This window comes from Ochlerotatus camptorhynchus, unplaced genomic scaffold (assembly GCF_037179485.1).
Source record: "Ochlerotatus camptorhynchus isolate MF236.1 unplaced genomic scaffold, CSIRO-AGI_Acam_v1.1 ptg000367l, whole genome shotgun sequence".
NCBI classification, from domain to species: domain Eukaryota; kingdom Metazoa; phylum Arthropoda; class Insecta; order Diptera; family Culicidae; genus Ochlerotatus; species Ochlerotatus camptorhynchus.
In genome coordinates this window covers 5,015,965-5,042,288 of record NW_027040855.1, presented here as the reverse complement: position 1 = coordinate 5,042,288, position 26,324 = coordinate 5,015,965, and the positions used below count along the sequence as shown (strand labels likewise).

The window sequence follows — 26,324 nt, the reverse complement described above, 5'->3', positions numbered from 1 at the left end:
TGAAAAGTCTCATAATTACGAAATACGATTGATCGTTAAACTGTGGACAGGAGTGACAGGACGAAACTCTTCGGCTTTATTCGATCCAGCTACTTTTTGAATAGGAACTACAAAGGATTCCTTCCAAATTCGTGGCACATGTTCAGTTTGCAATGATTCATTAATAAGGTCCAGCAAGATGTTGCCAATGACATGAAAACAATCTTGAATAACTCTAGCATTAACATTATCTGCTCCAGCCGATAACAAATAACTCTAAGTTCATCTGGGTGAAAACCTTCATTCAACAACTACTATATACTTGCTGTTTTATTTCGTCAGATTAATCGACCAATTCAATGGATTGAGTAATTAATGAAACACTGTAGACTAAATATTCATTAAATTTAGATGCAATGACTTGTTCGGACTCTTCTAATGTGCCATTAAAAGTTTGCTGTTGTTTTGATGCTGATCAATCTTCCTTTGAACTCGTTGTGAAAGAGTTTTCTTTATCGATTGTGAATACTTATTACGCGCGATTGTATATCTATTCCAATCATTGTCATTATTCGGTCCACAGAACTGTTTGTACCATTTGTCCTTTTTCCGTTTAAGACGCAAAAGATCCAAATTGTGCCAGCTGTTCAAGTTTTTCAAAGAAACAAAAGTTTGCTCAACAAATGGATTCGTACAAGTAAGCGTTAGTTATAACAGCTGTAGATTCATATACATTACCAGTCACGCATGGAAAATCCACGCTTCTCACAACAAGATTCGAATATTTCTCCTGAAACTTCAATTTTACAAAATCCTCGTTATTTTCAATATTATCTAAAACTTTAATCCAGAGTTAATGTACACGTGCATCCATCCCGCGTGATAGAGGCACACTTTCTATAAGATCGTAGGTGCCTGGTACATTTCGAGACGAATTATGTCGCGTTTCTTTTTTGTTCTCACGTGCCTCATTCGTGTCACATGTGCTGTGTCTCATGAGCTAAGCTCGGTGAGCTCCAGCGAGATCGGCAGCGTACCTACGTCCTGCGTGCATGCTAAAAGTGGCTGGTTGGTGACAAAAAAAAAACAGCAGGGCACTGTTGTAGTCCTGTCACATTCTCGTGTCGCTGGTACAACTGATTGGTTTCGATCAGTTGGTATTCAGTTTTTGAGGGTTGAGAGATTGTGGTTTTTTTATAGAAGTATTTCAAGCGGAAGATGAGTTGAACGATTTCGAACCAATTACCGGCGGGGATATTTGTTACCGATCCATGCGCATGGAATTTTCATGGTTCAAAATATTAATTTAGCTCCACCAAGTTCAAACGATTTCAAATCAGCTCCTGATCATTCTCACAAAATTTGTTCTCATTAGGATGCGAACTCATACTGCACTTGGCCCTTTGAAGTTTATGTGGGAATTGAAAAATTGAACGTTAGGATAATTAGATATTAATTGATTAGGAAGATGATGTTCTTATGACATGATTCATTTACTACTCAGCAGACAACATTGGAATAATAGGACAAAAAATCGAGGCTATTATGTCATAAGGGCAAGATGCAGTGTTGCCCTGAAAACAGCCGATTTATCAACTTGGAAATTAATTAATAACAAATTTTCTTGACATTCAATTAAAAAGTGGTTTTCAAAAAAGTTGTAGCAAAAAAAGTTTATCCACCCCCAAACGGATACTATGATTTAAGTGTGTTTTACAGAGTTTTAGTGTTTATTCTGCAACTTTATCGAATGTAAACATTGTGTCTATCTTTTATTTAGTGCTCTTGAAGTTTTCGTGCTCAAAATTTCAGTTTTGTGTTCAAAATTGGAAGTTATTTGTTTCAAAATGCCCAAAAAAGACCAAATTTCGATCAGTATCCGAAATTTGATTATTGAACATCACAAAACTGGCAAAAGCTACCGTGATATTGCAAATATTGTCCAGCTTCACAAAGATATGGTCGCTAGAATTGTGCAGATGTACAAAAAGCGTGGTTCTATCTCACCAGCTAAGCGATCGGGGCGTCCTTCAAAGACAACTGGCCGAATTGACAGAGGTATCGTGAAGAAGGCGGAGCTGAACCGGGGACTATCAGCTCCGAAAATTGCGAAACAGATTGAAAGCAAGTTTTCCATTCAACTGACATCACAATCCGTACGAAATCGTATTCATAAGAAAAGTCTTAAGGGCAGAGTAGCTCTTAAGAAGTCATGGTTGTCCGGTTTTTTTTTACACGGTTTTCCACGATTTACACGGTACGTTTTTAACGATTTCTCGACAACGATACAACCTATCGATTTGATTCCAATCACATTATCCGTTTCAAGCTATTTGTAATCGAATGGCATACTTAAAAAAAAAAATCGCAATTTTTGGTGTAAATACAGAAATTTTTAAAATATGTCTACATGGACCATATAATGGTTTAATTACAAATGGCATCAAAATCCGATTTTTTAAAAACATTTAAGCATGCGAAAAATCAAAATCTCGTAGGTTTTTTTTTACACGGTTTTTTTTTACACGGACCGTATCCCCCGTGTAAAAAAAGACCTGAGTGTATATATCAAAAAAAGATTGAAGTGGGTCCAGGACCACATCGAAAACCATGTTTTCCAAAATGTTTATTTAGTAGGCTCAATATCTTTGAAAGCTCTGCGGAGCCGAATGACTAAACAAATATTACAATGGAGATCTAAATCGATTTCCTATATTTTTGGTGTGCTTGCAACGCATCGAATCTCGACAGATCCGCAAACCTTTTCTGCTGAGGATGCTGATGTTCGTTTTTGTATGCTTTATCGGCCTCCTGAGGGCACGTCTATTATCACCACCTCTTCATGCAGTACCTCTACCACTTCCTCTGTTGATTTGCTGGTGCTGCCTGACAATGCACCGACAGCCACTACACCAGGGTACGAACTGCTATGCGAGTTGCAAGGAATTTTGTAGTTCTTCAAGAAACTTCGTGGTACTTCAGGGAACTTTTTAAAAGTTCAGGGAACTTTCTTGAAGCGCAGATTTTTCTTCAAAGTTCAGCTAACCGATTTAGATTTTTCTTTAAAGCTCACCGAACTTTAGTGCACTTCGTAGAGTTTCATCGAACTGCTTCGGTAACTCTTCTTCTTCGTACCTGAAAAAGTGATAAAACAACGACACTTCATACACCTCGCAGCTTGTAATTGACAGTATGGACTGAATGAGGCTATTCATACTGTCGCTTATGTGATTAGTAACACTTATGCTTCGTTTTACTCTAATGTTCCGTTAACTGTTTTCACTAGAACACTGTTCTGATTTTGAATGTTTCTTTGGTATTATTATTATATTTTGTTTTATGCATTAAAACCAACATATGTCAGATGAACCATGAGCTAAATTTAGTGAAATTATTTAAAGTTCTGAGATCATGGAAAAGTTCAGAAAACTTCGTAGAAGTGGGAACATTATACAAGTTTAGGTAGGTTCGTAAAAGTTTATTTTTTAATGGCAGGAAACCTCTTTATTATTCAGGACCTTTTTTATAACTTCAGAGCGTTGATGAAACCTCATGGACTTGAAATAGTTCAGAGAATTCCGCACAAATTCACTAAATTTCATGCGTCGAACTTTGCGGAAAATCAACGAGAAACGTAGACGTGAAGCAATCTTTGGTGAAGTTTTGTGGACTGCATAATAATTCGAGGAACTGCGTATAACTTTATAGAAGTACAAGGCATTTTGACAAAGTTCAGGGAATTTCGTAAATATAGAAGACTTCAGGGATCTTCGTTTCAGCTTAGGGAACTTCATAGCAGTTTGTCAGAGATCTTAAAAATCTCAATGAACTTCCTGAAGATGAAGATTTTGGACCATCGTTAAATTTCAAGGTACTTTGAAATTAGAGTAAATTTTCTAAAACTTAAGGAAATTTTGTAGATGTTCAGGAAACGTTGCATAAGTAACAGGATATTCTTTCAGATATGCTCCCTAGACATCCAAGAAGTTTTAAAAGATCAGCATTTGCTGATGTTCTTCTGATCTGAATTGGCGAGTTGCTAAAAAAAAGGAGGACTTAAGAATATGCTTAAGTTTTTGAATATCATAATTTTTCAAATGGATAGATCAACTTTCAACACGGTATTTTCCACATTTAAACCATACACTCTAACAACATGGTGATTTGATTGGTTGATCTGTTGCAGGTTGTTGCAATGGCTGTACCACTTTCTGGTTTGTTGTAGCGAGATGGTGGCGCTTGGTGGTCACTTTGTGGAATTGGTGCCGATACTCAGGTGCTTCCTTCTGACACTGTTGATATACAAAGGCAAGGTCGCCCATTATCTAACCGAAAAGGTTATTTCTTCTTAGCGATTACGGACATCGACGCGAAAACGATGCCATCGAAAGCCGCAGAGCAATGGTCAGCAGAAGCCACCTAGATCGTACCGTGCCAACCAGAAAACGATTTGAAGGAACGGAACAGAAGGTCGGTAGACTTGGTGATATTAATAATTGGAATGGTAAATATATCACTACACTGGTCTACACGCTCATCTGAGTTAAAGCCAACGATGCCCGCTCATGTCACTATTTTGCTGCAGCTATTTCTAGATAAACATTTCAAAGGGTCCTATTTGCATTGAACGATTCTCTTCATCGACTTTCTCTTCCATTAATAACTCAATTTCAAAAGCATTCCCTGCTGTGTTTAACGTTCTAAGCACAAGATATGAACTGCTGCTATCAAACTGTGTGGCAAAATTAGCACCAAATGAATTTGCGTAGGCGTGGTTATCTAAGAGAAAGTCGATGAAGAGAATCGATCAAAGCAGATAGGACCATTTGAAATGTTCATCGAGATTTAGCATAGACCACGCCATCACCCAGTGGGTCACCGCTTCTGTTATAGAATTTATCTGAATGCTCGATTACATGAGGCACATTAAAAAAAATCTGAACATTTTTAAAGTAATGGTAACAAAGTACAAGTGAAAGCGTAAAGGTAATACGCCAATAAAAAAATGTTCTGCAAAAAATTCTCCCATAACATAACATTGCTGCATTCGTAGAATTCCGATATAATCTATTCAAAATACGTAACATCCCATCTCACAATGTATACCAGTTGTGTTGCCGATGAATGGTTAAATTACGTTGAAAATGTGTGAACGTCTTGTAACGGTCAAATCCCCGTACTAAACAATACCGATACATTTTTTGTAGAATTTTTGTCCATTCTATATTTTGAAAATAACGTGTCAAAAGATGTTAGTCATGCAAGTGCAGTTAAGTGTTGAACCGGAAAAAATAAACAAAGAATATTCTAATTGACCAGCAAATTAATGGCTTTTGCTATTAGAGGATTTCAAGAATTTAAGCACTGCAAATATATGCTACCTTTCCTCTAAAATAGGAATGGTTTGTGCAAACGCAAATGAAATGTCAGTCAAAGCAACCAAGTTTCAACAGCCTGTATTTCGCTTACCTGCACCTTCCAGATCTTCGAGCTTTGCAGTTCTAGCATTAATCGTAGCACATGAGATCAGCGCGAGCCTCGTGCACGCCATGATTTTTGGGTGTCGCATTTGTTTCTCGCTCGTATCTTATTCTCGCGTGTCTCTCTCTCGCTCGTCACATGTTGTTTTCGTTGCGACGGGAGACGGTTTGTTGAGAGTCTCGGCAGCACATTTTTACACAACCGAGGAAAATGTAACTCTGCTTTAATCACTAAGGATAAACTACTGTTTGTATTACGTTTATTTTAGCACTACTGAATTGAAACAAAACAAGTGCAAAGAATTATGAGCCTGGAAAAATAAACGCATAAACACATTATTAAAAAAAAAAAGTGAAAAGAATCAATCATATCATAAGTCATATGTAAACAATGACAATGAACGTCGATTTGTAACGCATTAAAGCTCATTCATGTAAACCAAAATCAACATCCGGTAAACGAAATTTACTTTACGTCTGCAGCTACTACTGTCGTTCTGCCTTAATAAGTTTTAATCCACGAATCACCGAAGCCATTGTTTCCACTTGGGTCATTGGATCTTTCCACATGTTGTGCCAGAATTTGCCTACATGAAATTGTGGATTTGGTTAAATCTGTAAGGCAAATCCCTTTTCCTATAGCTGTTAGAAGGAACATTCAGTAGGCAGCTGAAAAATACGTCCCATTATAAGTTTACAAGTCAACAAACTTGAACGAGTTAAATTACAATTTTGCTTTATTTTAATACTAACAGACGCAATTGTAAGTCATTTGAGTCGCTTACATGTATCGGTCTTAGGAGACTTAAAATTACATGAAGTTTTCGAAGTGTGTATGGATCAATTGCAATATGTTTATGGGTGATTCGTAAAATTTCAGGTACAGCGGTACATTTTTACAATTGTGTTGCTAAATTTCACATAAAATATGGATCATATTGATTTTTTTTTTTATAATGCGTTTATTTTCCAGGCTCATTTGCTATAGCTTTGCGTAGCCAATATTCATTGATTAGATTACAAAATTACTTAAAACTAACGTTAGTCAAGCGGGGGCCGATAACTCGCGGCTATCTCGAGGTTAGGGGTGACAAATTGTAACAAATGGATGGCAGGGTAGGGATTGTGAACACAAGGTTTGGAGAGCAATGTGCTCTTGATCTCAAACTAAGCGACACTCTGATGAAAAAGACAAACATGGGGGTACACCGATGGGCAGCTAACAACTTGGGAAAACACAAGATGACACTAACTACTAAATCCTCAGATCTATCCGTTTTAAAAACACATAAATTAAATTCAAATAGTCGAGATCTCGGCTCGCCAAGACATCTCTAACGGGTATCGCAGGTTGTTTTCCTCGGGCCCTGAGGGATGTGGATAAATCAGATCTGGCAACACGGTGTAGGGTACACGACCAAACAACATGCTCGATATCGTGCTAACCACTGCCACACGCACATAAATTGCTGCCTGAGAGCCCAATTCGATAGAAGTGCGAGTCTAACGAGCAGTGATTGGACATAAGCCTTGATACAACGCGTATAAAGTCGCGGCTCATGTCCAACCCTTTGAACCATGGTTTGTTTGACACCTGTGGGAGAATAGAATGTAACCATCTTCCCAATTCACCATCATTCCATTTGTGTTGCCAACTGATGAGGACTTGCTGACGAGCAATAGAGAAAAATTCGTTGAAGGCGATTTGTCGCTCAAAAATATCGCCTTCCATAGCGCCCACCTTAGCCAACGAGTCCGCTTTTTCATTACCCGGAATTGAGCAATGCGATGGATCATATTGATATTTTTTATAGATCATTCACACTTTTTAAAAGATTTTGTCCGATGTTTTACACAGCTAAAAAAAGTAGTGTAAATTTCCGTTACTATGATGCACATAAATGGAGCGTCAATTTTAGATTATGGATCGTGTAAATTTATGAGACATGCCATGCAATATTTCATATATTGTATGCAACTGTCCACTTTTGTTAGCAACATTTCTTGCAAGCTGCTAGTTTGCATGCATGGATTTTTACATTGCCAGTAAAATGATGTTTTTTATGGAACGTTTTCCAATATTTTATGGATCATTTATTGGTTTTTCAAAAGTATGTATGCCGATCAAGAGTATTCTATGTTGGACCAAAGTTCAATAATAATATAGTGTTCGTCATAAGTAACATGGAAGTGCAGCGCCTCTAGCGCTATAGTTCGCAATTAAAGCTGAATCGAATAGCACAAGCTTGTTGTTCTACCCCAGTACAACAACTTTGTTGAAGACACTATAGCTTTATATATTGAAACATATGAGATAATCCACTCCGGTTCCTATTAGTGAAAATCCCATAACCTCAGACTGAAAGCGTCCCTAATAAAGGAAACTTAACTTAACTTAAAATCCCATATGCTGTGGGCGAGATGGTTTTATCACAGGTGGGCAGGAGCTTACGGTCTTCCAGTGTTGGTGAGTTCTTTGCCGTTAATGTTCACGAAAAGTTCACTATTTTTTGGACAGTTTTTGACCTGTTTCATACGACCGGAAGATGTATGCTGGTCACAAATGCACTGCCAAACTGATTTCCTACGCAATTCATCCACCTTTCATGTGAATTTCTCTAATAAACACTAGGAGAATTTCTTATAACAAAACTTGCCATAACAAAAAGGGCATAGTTCATTTTAGTAAACAAACTAACACTTCTTTCTAATGTGTCACCTTTGATGAAGTTCCTAGTCACTCGACGAAAATACTTTGAAAGCGCTAAATCAAAATCAAATGCTAAAGAAAATAGTTAACATCTCGTGATCTTAAGAGATATCAATTTACTATGCTCAGAAAAAAATGTATATTATACAAGTTCTAGAAGTTTCATGAACACGACTTTCACGAGAAATTTTAATCAACAGTTTTTTAGTAAAAAAAAAAACTATTTCAGGTACACATTATTCCATTTCTTAAAAATTACGCTAAATACAGAACGTTAAGTGAAAGATAAAAGATTTTTTCAACAAGTGACTTTCAATTAACTCAGCTACAGCTTAGCCCACGATAATATTAAAATCTTAATTGGTTTGATATCCACTTCCTATCCTGGACCACTGTGCAATATCACCTCGGCGTCCTAAGTCACTCCGGATCACGGTTATCATTTTTTTGTTGCCACCCTCTGGCACCGTACGTACCACACATCTGCAGTTTCCCAATCGAACGTCCAATTATTTTTGTGCAAGTGAATTAATTCCCGTCGGATGCATCGTGGCAGCACAACACGGACACTTCTTTTTACACATTCGAGTGAAAACAAACTACAGTCAACTCACCACAACTGCAAATGCGCTTTGTAAAATTTCAGAATATATGTATGGATTTCATGTCCTTTCTTTGCTGTATTCGTTTTAAAGCATCTAAACATTAATAACTCCATTAACTCCAGATAATTAAATTTTATGAAAAAAAAAAAAATAAAAAAAGATTATAACATGAAGGTTTTGAGAATTGACTGTATAGACCCTTCTACGTGAATAAGTGTGAGCAGGATGGGTTACAATCATGTGCATAGAGATCACCCGGGCTATTGGATGGGCCGAGCACCTCTGAGTATGTTGATGCGAATGTTAGCAAAACGAGCGTCACGTTCGATGCCTGCAGCAATTACAAAACGAGTGGCCTACGGTAACGAAATGTAATTGTAATTTGATACCTATATCAATGCATGTGAATGCAGTTCATTGAAAACTGTGTTATCGGGCAATAGCAACTGTTCTATTTTTTTTTTGTTCCGTTCATCATTTGCATTTTACCAGCCCTATCACCATTCGGCATCGGTATGTCTGAAAATGGACTCTGTTAGAGATGCACCAAATGCACAATGTAGACACACATCATTGGCCCTTAAAATTTGTTTTGAATTGCTCACTTTCCATCAAATTCATCTAAATCTAGTGCGTAGTTTCCATTGAATGCCAAGCTTTCATTAGAAACTACGGATTTGATTCAGCGTACTCCAATTAAAATGCCATCTAATTAAAATGAAATTAAGAAACTGTTCGCGGTGTGCCTAAACAAAAATAGAAAAAAAAATAACAGTGGCATCGCCAAAACAAGGATCGCAATTTCAATTATCGAAAACAAAGAGGGAAAGCCGCACCGATTCCAATTATATTTGCTTCCACGTCCGTCTAATTTGAAAACACAGACACACAAAGTCGCATCCTCACTTTCATCCATCAATATTCGTCATAAAAAGCGGACATAAAATGTACCCACCTGCGCAGGTCCGGACTAGAGGTGTACGGTGCTGCCACTTCCTTTATCTTGAGCACGATGATGGCAGTAATGAAGATGCAAATTACGTTGATCACCGTGAGCAGGCCGGAAACGATACCGTTAATTAGAAACTCCGTCGGGATGTAATTGGTGTACACGAACTCGTAGCTCGAATTTCCGGTGTACGCTTCGCCCTTTAGATGGGGCATTTTGATGTCTTCGTAGATCAACCAAATACAGGCCAGAGCCCAGAACAAACCCTGGAACGAAACCACGAGAGATAGAGAAAGAGAGAAACAGTGTGAAAATATAATCAGTCATACTGCGTTGAAATTTCAGCCTTATTAAACGCTGAAGCCAGATCATTCCAAGAATATCGCCTTTCAAGGCATTCAAGCTGCTCGCAATAATACCCAAAGCGTCCGTCAGTCGGCATTAATATACATTTTATTTCCACTGCAGTAATACCATGACCAACGCCGTTCTTATCCTCATCATAATGAAGTGAGCGATTAAAATTTAAGACGACAGCTGCCTCATCGGAGCCTCCTGCCAACCAGAAGCAGAGCAGACCGAAGGACAAACGACAAACTTTTCGGCTTGAGATTCTTAATCAAATTAAATTTTACGACACTGTTTATCAAACTTCGCATACGAAACCGGAACAGCCCAGGGCCACTCGGTGGAGCACTTTGGGAAGCGCGGGACCATCGACTGATTATGATACAATAGTACAAAGCTACGCCTAGTCGCAGTTTGGTCGCCACGGTGATTGCGGATTAATCCTGAAAGGTCGTGTCGTCTCCCGGGGCGGTTTTTCGGTGATTTGATGTTTTGACATTAAGTGGGTCGGTTTTGGTGCCCCCAGTAGGTGCTATTACTGCTCGATTGATGGGAAATGGCGTCATATAAATTAACGATCACACGTCACTAGGAACTCGTGTTAAATTTAGCACTGTGTGGCGAGCAAAAAGCTCATCCACAGCAGAGTAATTGATTTCACAGCTAGTCAGTTGGATACGATTCAATCCACTAGTCTATCAAAGAGTTGGAAAGCCTCAATTTCGGTGTGACAATGATGAGTAGATGATGAAGATGACAATTTGCTAAACCAATGCTCTGTGACGACGAAGAATGTTAGGACAGTTGACAACGATAATAGGCAATCAAAAAGCTAACTCCATCGAGTCGTACGATTGATACCTTTTGGATTGACAATTGTCATCCCGGGCTGGTTGAACACCGTTTCAATCGAGAAAATCTAATCAAAGCGAGATTTGATTTCTTCTTTTGAGGCAAATTTTCATCGTAGGGGTAGTTCGTTGATGATGTCTAGTCCGTGTTGACCGCAATCGGCTGTTTATCGGTGAGCTTAGCTACTATCCAATGAGTGAGTTAATCGTATTGGATTTACGAACTAAAATGTAAGACATAAACGTGCTTTCGGAGTATTAGGTGAGACACAATTGAGACAAAGCTTGTTTCACTAAGCTCATTAGTGCTTTGTAGAACACCTGTGGACACCTGTTTATCAATGGTATAGGGTTAAAACGTAACGTAACTCAGTGTGTAAAAACAATGTTTATTTTGGCGACACACCTGAAAAAAAAATTAAGGAAAAGGAAAAAGTCGATTTTGTCGAAAAATTCTAAAATCCTCCAAACTGCCCTGAACTGCGAAGTAACGAAAGTTTTAATTTCCAACGCACAACTAAAGATTACTTGCCAGACAAGGAAATTTTTTTTTTTTTTTTTTTTTTTTTTTTTCTAGTGCAAACAATTAGGCCACACCGCCGCCTTCTGCGGCAACAAGCCACGATGCGATCAGTGCGGCGAGAAGCATGCGGAGGGTGCTTGTGGTGCTCCTCCTAAATGTGTTTATTGTTTGGCACCTCCGCATCCTCTCGCAGATTGCCCGAAGTATAAACAGCAAGGAAAAAAACTTGAACGGTCTCTGAAGGCGCGCTCTCAGCGTTCCTTTGCGGAGATCTTGAAGACTTTCAATCCTCCTCCCAAAATCACTCCGGAAAAAGAAAACAATAATCCGTTCAATCTTCTCCCAGTTGACGAGGACGACACTGACTCAGAGGGCAATGACGGAAGTCCTTTTGTTTTCAAAGGTCCTTCAAGGAAGCGATCCAAGAATGACTCGCAGAAAACTAAAAAAACTGACTCCCAAGCCCACTTGGATAAATCAAGAGGTCACGGAAATAAACCGAAACCCAATCCACCGGGTTTTAAGCCTGTCGATTATGACAAAGAATTTCCGGGGCTTCCGGGAACATCTAAAACCCCAGATGTCCCAGTTTTGCAACCAGAACAGCAGAACGCCATGTTCACGCTTTCTGGAATTGTGGACAGCATTCTCGATCTGTTCAACATCACTGACCCTCTTCGGAGCATCATTAACATGATGCTTCCAATCGTGAAACCTTTTCTGAAGCAATTTGCTTCCAAGTGGCCCCTCCTTGCTTCATTCGTATCCTTCGATGGATAATTTTCCAAAAAATGATACGGTATCTCTCCTTCAATGGAATTGTAGAAGCATTTTACCAAAACTAGACATATTCAAATTTTTACTGCATAACATACACTGTGATGCGTTTGCTCTCTGCGAAACATGGCTCTCTCCAGATGTTAACCTTTCTCTTCACGACTACAACATTATCCGTCTCGATCGTGCAGATTCGTACGGTGGGGTGCTCCTAGGGGTCAACAAACAACACTCATTCTACAGAATCGACCTTCCTCCAGTGTCAGGTATTGAAATTGTCGCATGTCAGGTGAATATTAGAGGTAAAACCTTCAGTATTACCTCGTTATACATCCCTCCGAGAACGGCTGTTTCTCGGCGAGCGCTATCTGACATCTGCTCAGTGCTACCTGAGCCGCGGTTGATCTTAGGGGATTTTAATTCCCACGGTACAGGCTGGGGAGAGCTGTACGATGACAACCGCTCAACCATCATCTATGACCTATGCGACGATTTCAATATGACCATTCTAAACACCGGTGAAGTAACTCGAATAGCCAAACCTCCAGCAAGAGAGAGCAGACTACACTTGTCACTCTGTTCGAACTCACTATCATTGGATTGCATGTGGGAGGTAATCCAAGACCCCTATGGTAGTGATCATTTGCCCATCAAAATTTCGATTTCCAACGGTTCATCTTCACAGTGTCCAATCAACATCGCGTACGATCTCACGAGAAACATCAATTGGGAAGAATACGCGAACGCGGTCCGTGACGGTTCAGAATCGGTCGACGTTCTCTCTCCGTTGGATGAGTACTCCTTCCTATCGCGGCTCATAGTGGATTGCGCGCTTCAAGCACAAACGAAGCCTGTTCCTGGCACTACCATTCGCAAACGTCCTCCCACTGTGTGGTGGGACCAGGAATGCACCGACGTGAATAAAGAGAAGTCTACCGCGTTTAAACAGTTTCGTAAATACGGTTCCCGCGAATACTTTGAGCGGTATACGGAGCTAGAGGAAAAGTTTAAGAGCTTGGTCAGGGCCAAAAAACGCGGTTACTGGCGTCGGTTCGTCGAAGGGCTATCGCGAGAGACTTCCACGCAAACGCTCTGGAATGTCGGCAGGAGAATGCGTAACGCGGCATCGTCGGTCAACGAGGGCAAGGAGTACTCTAACAAGTGGATTTTCGACTTCGCGCGTAAGGTTTGTCCCGATTCGGTTCCGGTCCGATGCAACACTCGCGATCCGCCGCTGGAAAACGATGACATGGACTCCCCGTTTTCGATGGTAGAATTCTCAATTGCTCTTCTTTCATGCAATAACTCAGCTCCGGGAATTGATCGAATCAAGTTCAACCTGCTCAAGAACCTCCCAGAAGTCACAAAGAGGCGATTGTTGAACTTGTTCAATCGATTCCTTGAGCTCAACGTTGTTCCGGATGATTGGAGACAAGTGAGAGTTATCGCCATCCAGAAGCCCGGTAAACCCGCTTCGGATCATAATTCGTACCGTCCCATCGCGATGCTGTCGTGTATTCGGAAGCTGTTAGAAAAAATGATTCTTCTTCGTCTGGACAAGTGGGTCGAGGTGAATGGCTTACTCTCAGATACGCAATTTGGATTCCGTAGGGGCAAAGGGACGAACGACTGCCTTGCGTTGCTTTCAACTGAAATCCAATTAGCCTATGCTGAAAAACAGCAGCAGGGTTCAGTTTTCTTGGACATTAAAGGGGCGTTTGATTCTATTTGCATCGACATCCTTTCGGAAAAACTCCATGCGAGTGGGCTTTCTCCGATTATCAACAATTTCCTGTTTAATTTGTTGTCCGAGAAACGAATGAGCTTCTCTCATGGCAACACGGAAATTGCACGAATCAGCTACATGGGTCTTCCACAAGGCTCATGTTTAAGTCCCCTCCTGTACAACTTCTATGTCAAAGACATTGATGAATGTCTGGCCGAAAATTGCACGCTAAGGCAGCTTGCAGATGACGGCGTGGTTTCCATGGTTGGACCAACAGCACCGGACCTGCAAGGACCATTGCAAGATACCTTGGATAATTTGTCTACTTGGGCAATGAATCTGGGTATCGAATTCTCTCCGGAGAAAACAGAGATGGTTGTTTTTTCTAGGAAGCTTTATCCAGCACAGTTTCAGCTTCAACTTATGGGTAGAACAATCACTCACAGTATGTCGTTTAAGTATTTAGGTGTCTGGTTCGATTCCAAGTGCACTTGGGGAAAACACATAGCGTATCTGAGGCAGAGATGCCAACAGCGAATCAATTTCCTTCGTTCCATTACCGGCAATTCATGGGGAGCCCATCCGGAAGATCTGATAAGACTCTACAAGACCACCATTCTCTCGATTTTGGAGTACGGTAGCTTTTGCTTTCAATCGGCGGCGGGGACGCACATATTGAAGCTCCAAAGGATTCAATATCGTTGCATTCGAATCGCGCTAGGTTGTATGCAATCGACGCATACCATGAGTCTTGAAGTTCTTGCGGGCGTCCTCCCCTTAACAAATCGTTTTGCGGATTTATCGTTCCGGTTCCTCATCCGCTGTGAAGTCATGAACCCGCTGGTGATCGAAAACTTTGAGAAGCTGCTAGAGCGGAATCCTCAAACACGATTCATGAGCTTGTACTACGAGTACATGACTCTGGACATCGGCCCCTCCTCGTTCAACCCCAATCGCGCTGTCTCCCATCATTTCAGTGGTTCTTCCGTGAGATTCGATCTCACAATGAGGCAGGAGATTCAAGGAATTCCAGAGCCTCACCGTGCCCTGATTGTCCCAACTATTTTTGCGAACAAATACCGCCACGTCCCCACCGAGAAGAGATTTTTCACAGATGGGTCGGTGATAAATGCGTCCACTGGTTTTGGAGTATTCCACGATCTTCATAGCGCCTCATACAAGCTTCAAAAGCCGTGTTCGGTATACGTTGCTGAACTAGCAGCTATATCGTACACGTTAGAGCGTATTGCCTCACTTCCACCTGACCATTATTTCATTTTTACGGATAGCCTAAGCTCCCTGGAGGCTATGCGTTCAATGAGGCCGATGAAGCACTCGGCGTATTTCCTCCAGGAAATACGAACGTCATTGAGTGCTTTATCAAACAGCTCACATGTCATCACCTTGGTATGGGTCCCTTCTCATTGCTCTATCCCGGGCAATGAGAAAGCGGACTCGCTGGCCAAGGTGGGCGCTATGGAAGGCGATATTTACGAGCGACAAATCGCCTACCACGAATTTTTCACGATTTCTCGTCAGCAAGTCCTCGCCAACTGGCATCAAAAGTGGAATGATGGTGATCTGGGAAGATGGCTACATTCTATTGTCCCACAGGTGTCGATCAAACCCTGGTTCAAAGGGTTGAATATGAGTCGTGATTTTATTCGTGTAATGTCCAGGCTCATGTCCAATCACTGTTCGTTAAACGCCCACCTCTTCCGTATTACGCTCGCCGACAGCAACTTATGTACCTGTGGAAACGGTTATCACGACATCGAGCATATTGTTTGGTCCTGCTCCTTGCATCATGAGGCGAGATCCGTTCTGTGTGATTCCCTTAGGGTCCGAGGAAAACAACCCTTTAAGCCAATTAGAGACGTCTTGGCTTGCCGTGATATCGACTTTATGAAGCTTATTTACGACTTTCTTAAAGCTGTTGATTTATGTGTTTAGTGTTTTGTGTTTTAGTCATCCTTTACGTTTAAGTTTTAAATTAGTTCAAAATGCTTTCCCTTGTCCTCCCTCCAAATGATAAATAAATGTAATCCCTAATCTCGAGTAAACCGCGAGTAATCGGCCCCCGTTCTACTAACATTAGTTGTAAGAAAATGATATTCACACACAATTATGTAAAAATATTCGGCTCCGCAAAGCTAACGCATTTGAGCCTTGACAAATAAATGGATTATAAAAAAAAAAAAGGAACTTTTTGGAGAATTTCGACTTCTTTTTTATTTTACATTCTTCCTGGGCACTAGACTGATGCAAATTTTGAAATTTTCGCTCCACAGTACTCATACGGTTTAAAATCGGGTTCTGACTAGCCTCTCAAAATTTGAACTCATTCGATAAGAAACTGACTTGGCACAAACCATTTGAAGTTTATATGGAAATTACTATGGGAAAACCAAATGTATTGTTCAAATCCATCTAATAATTTAACATAACGCTCTGCTTTAAAAAAATGATAATTGAGCTCATAGCAAATTTTCTCAGCTACAACTTTGTTTAAAACCATTTTTCAATATAATGTAAGCATCAAAAGTTAAAAATAATTCAAGCCACTAATGTCTTATGATTATGCTCAATCAACTGTTCAGCAGGCAACATTGGTGTTTCTGGCACTTAGAATACAGCAAAAAAATCATGGCTACTATGTCACACTGCAAGATACAGTGTTGCTCACAAAACAGCAGCTTGATCATGCCATAAGATTATCAATCTCTTAAACAATTAATAACTATTTTATTTGACGTTTGGCTCAACAACTATATTGTGCTAAGTTGAAGCTGAGAAAATTTTCCATAAGTATAGCTTTTGAATTTTTGAACAGTACAATATGGAAAAAGGTAAGAAGACAATGAACAAAAAGTTTTGATTTCCCATAGTAATTTCCATATAAACTTCAAATGGTTTGTGCCAAGTCAGTTTCTTATCGAAGGAGTTCAAGTATTGGGAGACTTATCAGGACCCGATTTGGAACCGTTTGATCACTGTGGAGCGAAAATTTCAAAATTTGCATCAGTCTACTGGGCACTCTTCCGGTCAACCGAGGCCCAGGAATTTGATCGAAAACTGCCAGGAGCGGATAGACCGGGATTTTTGTTTCGAGCGTTCAGGATCGAATCTTGACGTGCTTACCCCGGTGAAGCTATGACTAGGGGCAGGTCACTTGAGGTGCATTTATTATATCAAGAAAATATTAAATGCATTTTCTCAGTGCATTTTTTGCTGTGTGTAGTTCTAAGTGACACCTCCCACCAATACATACACGTATTCATGAAGGGTTTTGTCCTATTTTGTAGTTCGCTTCGGTTCGCTGAAATCCACACTCCTGACTTGAGAAAATTATTCCACAGAAAAAAATCCGTCGAAATTTCCGGTGGCAGCAATAAAAATCCCCACCGGAATCGTGCAGAGCCTCCTCCACGAAAAAAGCGAGAAAACTCTGTCGAAACTTACTGGAACATCCTTTGGCTGCACCGACAATCTCCACCGAAATCTCTCGGAACCCTCTCCACCGTGAAAATTTGAAAACTCCGTCGAAACTCCCCTCGAAATTCAGATGCTGCCAACGGAGGTTCCCAGAGACTTTCGACGAAGTTTCCAAACATTGTCGGTGAAAGAGGTTCTGCAGATACCATTGATACATATTGGATGCAGACGGAAGCTCCAGATATTTTCTTTCTTGATCTATGGACGATTTCGTGATTTTGGATGCTGCCAGCGGGAGTTCCTGGAAGTTTCACCGGATTTTTTTTTGCCTTCTCGGCGAATTAAATTCTGCATGATTTCAAAGACGATTCTAGCAGCTGCACACTTAGAAAAATTCATGTAAATTTAGGTGCTCTGAGAGTGACATATACGAGCGTCAATTTTGACATAAATTTGAGTCATAACAGACGCGAAATATAGCTGAATCAAACGTACTTTTCGTCGAGCAACGAACTTTTCAGTCTTGGAGCACTTAATATTACATGACATGTTTGTTTACGTTTCATCTTTTATGTCAAAGATGGATTCCGTCACGTGTAAAATTAGTTATTTCTAAGTGTGTGCCAACGAAGGTTCTAGGATTTTTTTCTTGTTCTGATAAAGGGTTCATCCACCAGGATTACGTTTGACTTGGTTTGACTAAATAAAATACATTGAGTCTGTTGATGTTGACAAAGAAATATATTACAATTACATAAAAAAAATGCTAAATTTCGATTGCGTTTTCTTGCAATCATGGCGGACGAGGTTCCATACGGTTTCGGTGGCGATATATGACGCATACTTAGAAATAACTATTTTTACACGATACGTAATCCATATTTGATGTAAATTATGGTACGTTATCAAACATGTCATGTAAAATTTGGTGTTCCGAATCCGAAACATACGCAGCTCGATAAAAAGTGCGTTTGATTGAATTCATTACCTTATTTCTTTAAACTAATTCTTATCTTATATGGGCCGCTTGCATGTGTTGGTCTCAGGGCACCGAAATTTACATGCCTTTTTCGTAGTGTGTGCTGCCAACGGAGGTTCTACGGAATTTCGACGGAGTTGTCTCGCGTTCTCGGCGGAGCAGGTTTTGCGTGAATTATGATGTTGGCAGGGGAAATTCCGGAGGAAGCTTCTGCACGTTGGAGATTTGCTTTGCTGCCGGAGATGGTTGCAGGGAGATTTTCGGCAATTCTGTACTCCGAGTTGTCTTTTCCTGTTGTGTTTGTTTATCTTTGCCGCGATACATGTATGTATGTATAGGTGTCACCGAAAAAGCACATCCTTTGTTTTGATGTTCACATCCCACTGAATGGTTGATGCAAACGATGGAAATTAAATGCATTTGATTTAAACTAAATGCTTATTTAATGAGCATTCTAAAAGTGAAACTCCCCTAGCCTGCAAATCTATATGAAAATCTTTGAATAGTGGGATAAATTGAAAACAATGCAATTCTATTGTGATCAAAAATGTAAACAATTTGACGAAAAATAAAATTTTCAGAACAATCATGCAATTTCATTTGAGAATTTTGTAATAATTTGAGCATCTCTTGCTGGATCGAAAATTTATGAGATTATGATTCAACTATTTCAATTTGCGAAGGAAAGAGAGTACTTCAGACAGGGAACCGTAAGTGTACAATAGACGGATGCAAAAATTGAAATTTTCGCTCCACAGTGCTCAAACGGTTTAAAATCAGGTCCTGATTAGCCTCCCAAAATTTAAACTCATTTGGAAAGAAACTGACTTGGCACAAACTATTCGAAGTTTATATGGAAATTACTATGGTAAAACCAAACTTTTTGTTCATTGTCCTCTACCAATTTTCCATATTGCTTTTTCGTAAATTTCAATAACTACTCTTACGGGAAATTTTCTAAGCTACAACTTTACGCAACATCGTTTTTCAGTCAAATGTCAAATTAAAATGTTATTAATTGTTTAAGAGATTGATAATCTTATGGCATGATCAAGCAGCTGTTCTGTTAGCAACACTGTATTCTGCAGTGTGACATAGTAGCCATGATATTTGTGCTCTATTCTTCGCATCAAAAACACCAATGTTGCTTGCTGAACAGTTGAATGAGCATAATTATAAGACATCAGTGACATGAATCATTAATAACTTTTGTTCCTTACTTTTGATTGAAAAGTGTTTTTGACCAAAGTTGTAACTGAGAAAATTTTCTACAATTACTGCTACGATTTTTAAAAGCATTGTGATGTGGCGAATTGTTAGATAGATATGAACAAAAACATAAGTTTTTTATAGTAATTCCCATATAAACTTGAAATGGTTTGTGCCAAATCAGTTTCTTACTAAAGTAGTTCAAATTTTGGGAGGCTAACCAGGACCCGATTTGGAACCGTTTAAGCACTGTGCACTATGGCCGAAAACGCGAAATTTCACGACAAAAATCTATATCTCGAAAACTATGCACTCTAGTGGTTTGATGCCTTGGGAAGAGTTTGTCTACAAGATAAGATCTTCCTTTTAGCATAGGTGGTTACTAGGGTGGTCCTCTTTTTTCAAAATAAAAAATCATAACTTTTTATTTATATGTTTTAGGAGAATACTTGCTTCCACAAAGTCAAAGATAATTTAATGTCAAGCAACTTTGCCAAGGACATCAAAATTCTATCTCATCAACACATAATTCTACGAACGTTTTTCTAAATTCAGATAGGGTGGTTCTGAAAAAAACAGTTTTTTTTGCTCTAACTTTTTTCTTTCTGTTTTATATTGAGAGCCATCTTGGAAGAACTTCAAGATCATGAGAATACGCATCTTTTGAGAAGAGGTGGGAATTGATAGTTGTCATTTTACGAAAGTTATTCCTGTTTTTGTGTAAAAAAAGCCAATTTTTCCTGGACACTTTCCTCCAAAAGGAGCAAATATGAGCTAAACTTCTACGCATATTCTGAAAGAACATGGTTCTGCCTACACAACCTATAGAATATTATCTGTACCCTTTTGTACCCTTGATGAGAAAAACATGATTGGAACTAGAGATAACATTGGTTAAAAAAAAGCCAAAAGCAACCCTACCGGGCTAAATAATTACAAAAAAAAAACACTTTTAAATACTTAAATTCACAAAAAGAAGCTATACTATATTATCTATAATCTCTTATTCTCTAATAAAGAATAAAAATCTAGAGTAAAGTTACAGTAATGCATACATTTAAATGTGAGAATTTATTAACATTTTACAGTTATATCATACAGTTATTGTGTGCATATATTTCAACTTAGTCGTACGTCTTGTCTTCGTTGTCCATATATCCTTCAAACCAAGGAAACCCCAATTCTTGCAAGCAGTTAGATAAATCTTTCCTTGGGTTGTTCTTTCTTTTGTGAGCTGCTAGAATTGGGTCGGAAGAATCCATCGCCCGATAAAATACATCTGCCATATTGGCAGCTCTTGAGACTTTCCGTGCGTGAAATAGTCGATCGTGTCTATAATATTTGTTTCTTGCTTCAGAACCTTGTTCTCCCATAAATCCAGATGATAGGGGTAGAGTTGCCATGATGCTGGTGGACTGCACTAAAATTTTGTGAAGTGTAGCTGGCATGGGATACCACTCGTACATTTCAATATACATCTGGTATGTTGCATTGCACAATTGGTCGAAGTCCTCCAGGTTTACTTTATCTAGACTGTTTATAATCAGCAAGATCGCGGATAGGTTCCTAATTAAGTTCTCGTCTAGACCGAGTGCCAATGCAAGTTTACATGGCTCCGATAAAAGCCTCCGGCATAATCCTCCTGTTGTTGTCGATCCAGCTCCACCTTTCTTAGGAATATCAAAGTGTGCTTTTCGTTGTTTAAAGTAATCCTTTTCATCAGGTTTCCTTACTTGCCAAACACGAATTCCTATTCTGTATGAAATGTGCAGCAAACAATTGAAAATATTAATTGTCGCGTGCAACGGCTGGCAACCAAAGTGGAGTGCCTTGTCGGATGTTGGAAAATCTAGCCTATTTTTTTTATTAAACTGGCTTGGTTTTGCATGGCAAATAGGACAAGATTGAGACGATTTCGTATCTGTAAGTATGTTCAATATCTTTCCGTCAATCAACGTTTCGTAAAATTTACATTCAATTTTAATGTTTTTATCGTTATTACAGAACTCAAAGATCTCCAAATTGTCAATTTGTTCTTTCACATCTTTATCAATTCTTAGTACGTATTCCGCTTGTTCTTTTGCATACTCCAGCATAAGTGGTCTTACTGATCGCACCGATTGTGGTGCATCGTTTTCCCATAAGACCTTTCCACATATACTTTTCATTTGCAAAGGAGTCATGGTTACGGTAAACAAGGAATGATCGTCTACCATTTCTCCTTTGTCATCGGCTTGGTTATATACAGACTGTCCCGTGGTTCCGTCCATCCCGTAAGAAAAAATCATGATAGCTATAAACAAAAATGATGCTCAACTGTTGAAATGAGAGTAACCTATGTTTACCTTCATCTGCTAGCTCAATCAATGAATTGTGATGCACAATCCTACTGATCGTATGCTTAGCAAGTGCACTCATCGTTGTAGAAGCTTTGGTTGAAGTGATTTTCATCTCGTTGTTATCAGGACGACATTCATCCTTCGTTTTCATGACCTTAACGATAAAAAAAGGAACTCCACAGCTTTTTCAAACATTTATAAGATTGAGTAATTTGAAGTTCAACTATACCTGATCATAGCTAGGGAAAATGTTCAAGTTCTTTTCCTTCGTGTCCCTCCTTAGTCTTATGTAAGTAGCTTTACTCATTGATTCGTCCAACAATAAACTCAAAGCTTGAATTTGTGTGAATGGTTTCGGAATATCTGTGTCAAGGCGTTCCAGAAGATTTTCAAGATTTTCGAAGTTAGCTATAATTTTCTTAATTATCTTGCACAAAAACGTGTTCCCATTTTTCCTTGCTGCGTTGCTGACCGATTCCAGAAGAATTAGCTCACAATTATCAAATTCTGTGGCTTGACGGCGAGAGATTTTACGCTTTCTCTCCAAGCAAAGCTCATTCAAACGCTTTTTCGGACGACCTGTGGATTAATGCATTATGCTATGTATTTACCAACTATAATTAAATAATTTAAAATTTGTGTTCCTCGACTAGCCACATTTAAGGGCAATGCGGTATCGATTGTTGACAAAATCTGGCTTTGAGTTTGAGCATTGGGTGACAATGAAATGTTTCCTAAAATTTCCTTAGGAAGTTTGAACGGTTTATCAAAATATTTCTGATTAGATTTGAAAACTCGTGTTGCGTTTCGTTTGTGCTTAGTGTACAATTTCTTGAAATAATTGCATGTATCCTTCACCATTAGAGCAATTTTATCCCTCGTATTTTTTTCCACGATATTATGCATTTTGAAGACTTCTTGACAGACACTATTACGTTTATCAATAGTGTTTCCGGACGCATTTTTCCACAGGTTGAATAATTTGCGCTTATCCATACTTTAAAATAAACCTCATTCGTAATTTTCAAAAATGAACGACAAACATACTTTATTTGACCAAGCGCTTACCTGGAATACTTCCGGAAATTTATCTTTTTAAAGTTTCAACTGATTTACGTATATACTTGCTGCCACAAACTTAAATCCCGTCTTGACGCGTATGGAAACAAATGCCATGACACAGTCAGCACTACGATGAAGTACAATGCTTCCAACATAAAAGAAAAAAAAAAAAAAAACACTCTGTCCAAGTTGGCTTTGAATAATAGTTGTCAGAGAGATAAAAACAGCAAGAGACCTTTTAGACGTTTAAGGTGATACTCTAAGGAAGCCTTAGCGTAAAAATTTAAAGGCACAAATGTCAGCTTCCACAAAACATACAAATTCGAAATTGCTACTCCTTGTTTGCTATGCTACTACAAACAGAGAGTAGCAATTTCAGATTTGTATGTTTTGTGGAAGCTGACATTTGTGCCTTTGAAGTTTCACGCTAAGGCTTCCTTAGAGTATCACCTTAATCGTCTTTCTCTATCTAGCACACATCGATGAATGGGCGGTTTGTTTTTTCACTCATCTGTTTCCGTCTTGATCGCATTCGTTTGATTTAAATGGTGCAGTAGTGTGCACAGATTAAACATCAAAAAGCTCTATGAATGAGGCATTTATTACAATAATAGATTGTTTGGTTGATTTTGAATGATTATTGAATTCTAGCAATGAACGTTTACAGCGTGTTTGCTGGTTTATATTTAACTGTACGTTTGATATTTACAACACTGTACGTTGTATATCCAAACGAAATGTCGAATATTTGAATTTATTAAACTATCAAGAGCAAATTTTCATTGGGTCGTAAGCAACAATGTAAACAAAAACGAGATTTCCATGCGATGGGATAAATAGAGCGTTCATTAATGTGGGTTTAAATTTTCATAGCGATGTTTTGATAATAAACATTAAAATTTGCACATTGAAAAATCAACTTATGCCGCACAACCCGACAGCAATACTACTTTGCAACATAGGGCGAGTTTGCCTGTTGTCGGTTTGAGACATTTTTTATGTTTAGCGAATCGACGAAACGAACATGATGTAAGCAACATGATAGCTTAAAAATTACCGAAACCCTCTCAACGTAAGTAACATGTCAGTTTATAATACAGCGTAATGCTTAGATGAAAGTAGCGTGCAACCTATCATAATGACTTATGAAATGGTCGTATACACGTTTGATGAAGCAAAACGTCGAATAATCTTATATTTAACAAATCTCATGTTATCGAACTTAATATAAATCTTTATCACAATCTTTATCTAATGAAAATTCGCTCTTGTTATGATGTTTTGTTTGCGTTTGCGTTTGCGTAAGTTCATTGAGATAGGTAGTGAACAGGTAAATATAAAAGCACTGCAACAGAAATTGTGGACAAAAACTACTGCTGTACACTGATAACAAAAAAGAAACATTCACATTTACATACAAATCTGAAACACTTATATATTTAAACATCATCATGTAAATGCATGCATAATATGGGCCATCGTTAATCGCTTACTGGCCTTATAATTGAATTATGTAAAATTAAATTTCCCTGTAGGGGTGTTTTTGGTCTTTTTTAACCAATGTTATCTCTAGTTCCAATCATCTTTTTCTCATCAAGGGTACAAAAGGGTACAGATAATATTCTATAGATTTTGTGGGCAGAACCACGTTCTTCCAGAATATGCGTAGAAGTTTTGCTCATATTTGCTCCTTTTGGAGGAAAGTGTTCTGGAAAAATTGGCTTTTTTTACACAAAAACAGGAATAACTTTCGTAAAATGACAACTATCAATTCCCACCTCTTCTCAAAAGATGCGTATTCTCATGATCTTGAAGTTCTTTGAAGATGGCTCTCAAAATAAAACAGAAAGAAAAAAGTTAGAAAAAAAAACTGTTTTTTTCAGAACCACCCTATCTGAATTTAGAAAAACGTTCCTAGAATTATGTATTGATGAGATAGAATTTTGATGTCTTTAGCAAAGTTGCTTGACATTAAATTATCTTTGACTTTGTGGAAGCAAGTATTCTCCTAAAACATATAAATTAAAAGTTATGGTTTTTTATTTTGAAAAAAGAGGACCACCCTAGTCACCACCTACACCAAAAGAAAGGTCTTATCTGGTAGATAAACTCTTCTGAAGACGTCAAACCCCTAGAGTGCATAGTTTTCGAGATATCGATTTTTGTCGTGGAATTTTGCGTTTTCGACCATAGTGCTGTGGAGCGAAAATTTCAAATTTTGCATCAGTCTAGTATACAATCTATTAGAAGGCGTAGCCTTCTCTTACCTTTAGCATGGCTTCAAAAATATGGATAAATGGAAAAGAGTGTTTAAATACCATAGTGTCACCAAGTCACGCTGCGCCACTGACTCCTTATATAAAGCTTTATTGTTTTTTAAACGATTTTTAGTGTGCCTCACCAGATTACAATGTTGTGTGACAAAAGTAAAAGTATTCATTTGTTTCGGCCATATATGTTATATGCTCCAATTATGGTGTGTTCCAATTATGGCCTTTGGAAATTCCATAGGCCATAACTGGATACATCATAATAGAAACGTATGGCCATAACTGGTACATCTACCCTAGTTGAGAAAAAATGATGTTGTACTCTTCCATATTCCTAGAGATGAATCAGATGAAGTTTGAATCAATTTTTATTCGATACTGTTTATTACACGACAAAGATTATAATGGGTTTTAAATTTATACTTTCAATAAAATCCTATTAGCGAGCTAAAAATATGCCTCCTCTGAACAAATCGCCATGTATACTCACGCAATTAACAACCGGTGGCAGCAGTGAGGCAGAAATCGCAACCCCAATCAATGGTCCTGCCGATCCTTGTAGGAGCGCCACCGCAACTCCACTGCCCGATGTAAGCGCCCACAGGATGCCCATCCAGAGCGACCGGGCATTTCCACTGGTTGCACCGATCAGGTCCGAAAAAGAGGAATTAAATAAAATGCATCGAAACATAAAAGGACGAAGAAAAGCACTGCAAAGCTGAATAATGGATTCGATGTTTGTTGAGATGAAATTGAAATTGCTATTATTGAGTGCATTTGTCAACTGGTTCGAGCGCAGCTTGGACCTCGATGTCGAGTGGTGATGATGATGATGTCGATGATTGAGATGATGGTAATGAAGGCAATCAACGTTTTTCCCCTTTCTTGTTGAACTGCTCTGCCTTTTGATCAACGTTGATCAATAGGGAAACATTCAGCAACTGGTTTGACGATTTGAGTAGAGCAAAATCAGTTAAATGTTTTACAGAGTTTTTTTCTGAGTGCTATGGAGTAAAATAATTAGTTTTATCCAGGCCATTGATTTCATCGTAACGATTATATTAATACGAATGCAAAAATGT

General features: G+C 38.7%; 2 protein-coding genes across 2 annotated transcripts in view; one reads left to right on the top strand and one right to left on the bottom strand.

The window, feature by feature from the left end:
* The window catches only part of LOC135709864 (uncharacterized), a 949,216-nt gene that overhangs the window by 529,264 nt on the left and 393,628 nt on the right, over positions 1-26,324 (top strand). The gene's annotated exons all lie outside the window — the stretch shown is intronic.
* The window catches only part of LOC135709869 (uncharacterized), a 147,776-nt gene that overhangs the window by 64,317 nt on the left and 57,135 nt on the right, over positions 1-26,324 (bottom strand). Inside the window, exons 9-10 of the mRNA XM_065232302.1 lie at positions 25,733-25,877; positions 9,730-9,989 (exon numbers count right to left, since the gene is read on the bottom strand). Coding sequence (XP_065088374.1) covers positions 9,730-9,989; positions 25,733-25,877 — 405 coding nt within the window. The remainder of the gene's footprint in view (positions 1-9,729; positions 9,990-25,732; positions 25,878-26,324) is intronic.